Source organism: Austrofundulus limnaeus, unplaced genomic scaffold (assembly GCF_001266775.1).
Source record: "Austrofundulus limnaeus strain Quisiro unplaced genomic scaffold, Austrofundulus_limnaeus-1.0 Scaffold19, whole genome shotgun sequence".
NCBI lineage: Eukaryota > Metazoa > Chordata > Actinopteri > Cyprinodontiformes > Rivulidae > Austrofundulus > Austrofundulus limnaeus.
This window is the reverse complement of record NW_013952421.1, coordinates 2995649-3001785: the sequence shown is the minus strand read 5'-3', so window position 1 is coordinate 3001785 and position 6137 is coordinate 2995649. Positions and strand designations below refer to the sequence as shown.

General features: G+C 40.1%; 1 protein-coding gene across 2 annotated transcripts in view; it reads right to left on the bottom strand.

Moving 5' to 3' along the window:
• ice2 (interactor of little elongator complex ELL subunit 2) overlaps nt 1-5727 on the bottom strand; it is a gene marked incomplete at its 5' end in the record, with an annotated part of 10707 nt that extends 4980 nt beyond the window's left edge. For both annotated transcript variants that reach the window (XM_014003601.1, XM_014003602.1), the window contains 5 exon segments: nt 565-649; nt 4156-4285; nt 4380-4549; nt 4640-5453; nt 5546-5727. In XM_014003601.1, coding sequence (XP_013859055.1) covers nt 565-649; nt 4156-4285; nt 4380-4549; nt 4640-5453; nt 5546-5727 — 1381 coding nt within the window.
• Nucleotides 5728-6137: the final 410 nt, after the last annotated feature.

The following is a 6137-nucleotide window of genomic DNA, read 5'->3' as shown; positions in this document are numbered from 1 at the left end:
ACGTAAACCTGGACCACAGACTTCAGAGGGTCCAGCTTGGTGAGAGATGTCCGGTGCATTCGGGAGCTACGGAGCTCCAAACCGGGCCAACAAACTCACCTAATCCTAGACAAAGACTTTAATAAATACCTTTTAAGGTTTTAAACTGATTCCACCTTGTCGTGTCTTCCCATATGTTATGGCTCTTGAGCCGGGTCGTAACATTGCACATTGGACCTGTGGGCCTATAAGGAAGGAGAGCCATTTTGTTTTAAATAAAATAAATTTGTTTTTAAAGCTATTTTATAATATTTAAATTCTAAGTACTCAGTATCAGTGAGTACCCAGTCAAAACTGAAATGCTTGTACAAAGTTTAAGAAAAATTATCAAGACATCAATATTAAAAACTTTGATTTCTGTAGAAAAATCACCCAACCTGAGAACCTATATTAGCTTCAAAAATAGTTTGGATTAGTTTAAACAAAAGTGAATCTTAGAACAGTAACCTCTAGCTGTTCAGAAAAGTAGCAATTCTGAGCTGATTAGATTAGTCACAGTCACAGATTTGATGTAACAAAACTCACTTGAACCCACAGGAGACGTTCTGCTTCCAGTCGTCAGGCAGCTTCCTCAGCAGAGCCACTTTTGATGTGAGTGCGTTGATGTGAGCTACAGAGCCACAGAGAGAAGGTGAAAGCTTTACTGAGGGAACAACATGAATGAAGAACCATCAAGAGCTTCGCCTCAGTATTCTTGCTGTTCACTGTTCTTCTACAGTAATTATTCTGTGGTGATTTGCCAACACTCTGGAAGGCTAGAGTGGGTGGTGGTGGTAATAAGATTTTTGGTCCCATTTTTCTTTCCTCTAGCCGGTAAGGCATGCCTATTTCAACAAACCGTTCGCTTATGGAGTGTTTATAGAATCTACAACCACAGTCATGAACACACAAATGTGGAATGCCACATGATAAACCTTTTAATGAACTAAAAACCACTGAGTAAAGAGGGGAGGCTTTGCTTTCTATTCTTGTTGCACAATGTGGTAACCAAGGAGATGTTCTCTAAGATTTCAAACTGCTGAAATGATGCCAATATTTCCTCTTTGACTACTGTTTTTCTTAGAATATTGCTGGTGAGACAACATTGGAAAATTAGGATAAATCAGAACTCAAAAAGAAAAAAAATGTGTAGGTCTTCTGGACGGGTTCTTCCTTTTAGTCCTACACAATTTTTTTTCTTTTTGATATTTTACCTGGATTACTGAGATGCATCAGGACATAAATCAGAACAGTTTACACCACTGTACTCATTGGAAAAAAAAATTTTTTACAAGCCAATTAGAAATAGAACATTTAGCCATAGCAGGGTATATTCTAAGAGGGAATAATTTTAAAAACATTTTTGGGGAAAAAAAAAGAACTTTATGCTAAAGAGATGACATTCCACCCTCTGGTGTGAGTCCACTCCTATACAAAGTCAACAATTCAGTGAATGCTACACACAAAAAAAGACGGAGGCTTTAACCCCATCTGAAGCAACAGGATATACAGGATGACGATATAAATTAGGGCCATTTAACTAAAGTTAAAAAAAGACTTTTAAACTTTGTTCTGCAAATTCCAGTCTTTGTAATTGAAGCTGTGGCTGTAGCCATGGCAACAAAGTAAACTTGGCCACCACACAGTCCTTGCAGGATGGTGAGTCATACAGTGATCACTGCTGGTTGGTGGGGGGATTTGCCTCATGGTTTCCACTGGACCCAGGGAAGGGAGAAAAATATAGACCTTGGTTTTTTTTTACATTTATTTAAAAGTTTGGAACTCAAGGGCTTTTCCTTCCTTTAGCGACTCTGAGAATCTACAGTGATACGATTTAATAATAATAGTAATAATACATTTTATTTGAAGACACATTTCAAGGTACTCAGGACACCATACACTAAAATACAATATAAAACGCAGTAAAAAACAAAAACAAAAAAAACAACAACAAATAATAAAACATCATACATAAGACAACTTAAATAGAGTTGCTAAGAGATGAAGGTTAAACTGAATATGCTTGTTTAAAAAGAAGAGTTTTAATTTGTGATTTAAAAATGCAGGGTTCTTGATTGATGACTCCCTCCGTTTTAAGTCCCTTATTCAAAATCTCATGAAGAAATTTAAACTTAAACTGGGCTTCTTTTTTCAAAATAAAATAATTTTTTCTTTTAAAAAGGTTAAAAAGCGGCTTGTCACAGCGACATTTTTTTTTCCATTTTAGATTATGGAGACTTGTTATATATGAATGCCTCAGCACAAAATCTTAAAAAAACTGATGATGTCTATCCTGTTCCTTGAGGTTTGTTACGAAAGCCTTGACTCATCATTGTGATCTGGACACTCGAGTGGGATGGCCTTCTTTGTCCACCAGAAGGTTGGGACATTGATAACTTTTATTTATAAGGCTTTGCTTGGGTTGTTACCATCTCACATCTGTGTTCTAATCACATGTAAAAGCATTGATTCACACTCCTTGCGTTCAAATGATCATTTCTTGCACTCTGTCCCATTTCTCCGCATAGAATTGGGAAAAAGGGCCTTTATTTACTCCGTCTACATGGAATATGTTGCAAAAAGACTAGAAGTTAACTCAACTTATCCTATTGAGCCCCTTTAAGTCCAGATTGAGGGCATTAGAGATGACTTCCTTGAATTGTGAATGTTTTTAATAGTGATTGTTTGTATTGTCTTTTAATTGTGCAACTCTATGCAAATACAGTATATATTTTTGCTGCCTCTTCACCAGGACTCCCTTGAAAAAGAGGTTTTTAATCTCAATGGGACTTTCCTGATCAAATAAAGGAAATAAATAAAAATGGAGATGGTGGGAGAGTTTTTAATGTCCAGGGGGAGAGTGTTCCAGAGGTGGGGTGCTGAATGCTCTTGAGCCCATAATGACCAAACGAGCTGGTGGTTGGGTAAACTGGGTAGATGAGGAGCACCTGAGACTGTAGGTGAGTGTGTTAATGTGGAGAAGTTCTGGGAGATATTGGGGTGCAAGGTTATTGAGGGCTTTGAATGTGAAAGGCATTTTATAGGAGATGTGATATTTAATGGAGAGCCAGTGAAGATGCTGTAGGACAGGTGTTGTATGACTGATGGCGCGGGTTCTGGAAATAATGCAAGCAGCTGAGTTTGGGACCAGTTGGACTTTATGGATGGATTTTGCAGGTAAACCAAAAAGAATGGAGTTGCAATAATCTAGATGTAATGTGACCAAAGAGAGAACTAGAATGGCAGTACCAATGGGTGAGAGGGATGGACGGAGACAAGTGATGTTAAGGAGGTGAAAGTATGCTGAACGAATGATGTTGCTGATATGGGATTTAAATGATAGTGTGTTGTCTAGGATGACACCCAGACTCCTAACATAGGGGACGGGGAAACTGAGGTGCTGTCATTGAGAAAAGAAACGTTGCTGGATTTTGCAAGGGTTTAGCTTTAAATGGTAATGGTAAATGGTACTGAACTTATAGAGCGCTTTTCAAGTCCCTCCGGACCCCAAAGCGCTTTACACTAACAGACATTCACCCATTCACACTCACATTCACACACTGATGATGGCAAACTACACTGTAGCCACAGCTGCCCTGGGGCGCACTGACAGAGGTGGGGCTGCCATACATCGGCGCCACCGGACCCTCTGACCACCATCAGTAGGCAAGGTGGGTGAAGTGTCTTGCCCAAGGACACAACGACTGAGACGGCTGGACGGGGGATCGAACCAGCGACCTTCTGGTTCCAGGACGACTCACCTAACCACTCCGCCACAGCCGCCCCTGTGACAAAACTGAATTTATTCCAATGAGAATAAATTCAGTTTTGTCACTGTTTAGTTTTAAGGAAGCTGTTAGTGAACCAGGAACTGTTATCATAAAGGCATTCAGAAAGTGAGCAGGGTGGTGAACAGATAGAGCTGGGTGTCATCCGTTAAACACTGGAATTAGATATTGTGTTTTCGAAAGATACTGCTAAGTGGAAAAAGGGGCTGAGGACAGCACCTTGTGGGACACCAGAGCAGAGAGGGGATGGACAGGAGGTAAATTATTTAATTGAACAAACTGTGTAGAACCTGAAAGGTATGAAATAAACAAGGGGTGAATAAACCAGTTAGGGGATGAAGATTTGTACCTATATAAGACACCGTGCTGGAGTGAAGCAACGTCTCAGTCCACAGCTGGCATGCCTCACTGTTGGTCAGACATTCAACTCCATAAGAAAGTTGGTACTCCAGCTTAGGCACGACATGCACTGGCACATACTGTTGAGAGAAAATTTGAGGAGTTATTATGATGAATAGGGTCTTTTTCTAAGCCATTATATGAAATTAACAAGTTGGAACTAATTATATGCACCTGGTTCTTCATGCTGTTGACATTTTTTGTGTAGGTCTGAGACATAGAGCTGCAGACCAGAAGTAACAAGTCTTGCAGACTGTAAAGCTTGTAGATCAGGTTGCCCTCAGCTGGAGCTTCGTAGTCTTGTGCATCCTCAGCACAAGCCTGCAGGTCTTCTGAAAGTATTTCTAAATAGGAGGAGTAAAGAACCGTATTGTAATCAAATCCGTAAGCTCACAAAATAAAACAACAACAAATAATAATAAAGTAATACTAACTTTTTTGCTCTGCAGCGTTAGTGTTGAGAGCTACAGATTCATGAACCACAGCACACGTCTCGCCATCCTCATTCTGGTGCCTTTCCAAGTATGAGGTCACACATGGTTTCACCAGTGATATCGGATGAGAGTTTAGCAGGAGTCCGACACAACGACTTGGTGATTTAGTAGCGTTGGCAGCGGTGTCATTTGCAGACTTGAACATTGCTGTTTGCATGCGCAGGATCTCACCTACTTGGTCCTCAGAGGGCTTTGTTCTTTTGGTTTGTCGTCTGGTCTTTAATCCCTTATGAGAGGGAGATGAGTCTATGTTTTCAGGGGCGGACTCAGGGGCAGAGGTAACAGGAAAGTCTGCAGAGCACATTGTAACCTGAGGCTGGAGCGGTTTTGTTGGTGTTGCTGCTGAAGTTGCAAAATCATCAATGACGAGCTTCTCATCATCAGAGTCTCCTGTAAAGACTTGGTGGTCTTCATCACCTTTGGGGGAGTCTACTCTTATAGTCTTTGGTGGAATGGCTTCACTAACAGAAAGAAGATTTGACTCTGTTGTAGGTTTCTCTGTGTTTATCAGAGGGGTCTTCATATCTTCCTGTGAGCTGCTGTTACCATTATAACGTTCACCAGATCTTTTGGACCTAGTTACAACTGAGTTACTAATAGCTTTTTGACTTTTAACCCCATCATCCTGTTGATTTTTACATTTTTTTGGCTGGGACCTGTTAGAAGTCTCTCCAAATGTCTCTAAATCTGTGAGGTCTACCTCAAAGTCAAAGCTTATGTCTTCTGTAGAAACACACCTTCTCTTCGAAGCTTCCTGATACAGAAACAACAACAGAAAAGGAATAAATGCTGTGATATAGCTCAAGTACTTCAAAGAGAGTTGTGTCTATTTGCACATTAGCATACCGGTGCAACCTGCTGCTCACTTATGGGGTGCTCTGTCATCACATGGAAGATGTTCACGCTTCCATTCTTTACGATGGAGAGCTTTAAACTTTCCTCATGATAGATGTGACTCCTCTCTCTAACGGTCATCTCCGTCTTCAGAAGGGGGGAGTCGATGTACACAATCTTTTTCTTACTGCTGGCTACACAGAGACATACATAACTCATGTCAAACAGCACCACCACGAGGCCACTAAGTTTCAATACAACTTGTCTGACTTAATTACTACATGCTACGTTTGGCACCATTTACAATGGCTTATTTTGTAATAAAAACATCACAGACATGACACAAACTACCAGTTTTCATAATACTAATCATCTGGCATTAAGAAATATTATAATAAAGAAGAAAAATATACACTACTGGTCAAACATTTTAGAACACCCTCATTTATCCAGTTTTTTTAATTTGGAATTCAGGCAGTCCAATAAACAGCTTAAAAGAGTACAACGGGCTGAACTGCCAGAGGGTTTTTAAAAAAATGTAAGGTTACTTTAATTTGAAAGTCAATGTGCCTGTGAGTCCAGTTTCCTTCACCATCGCAATGCA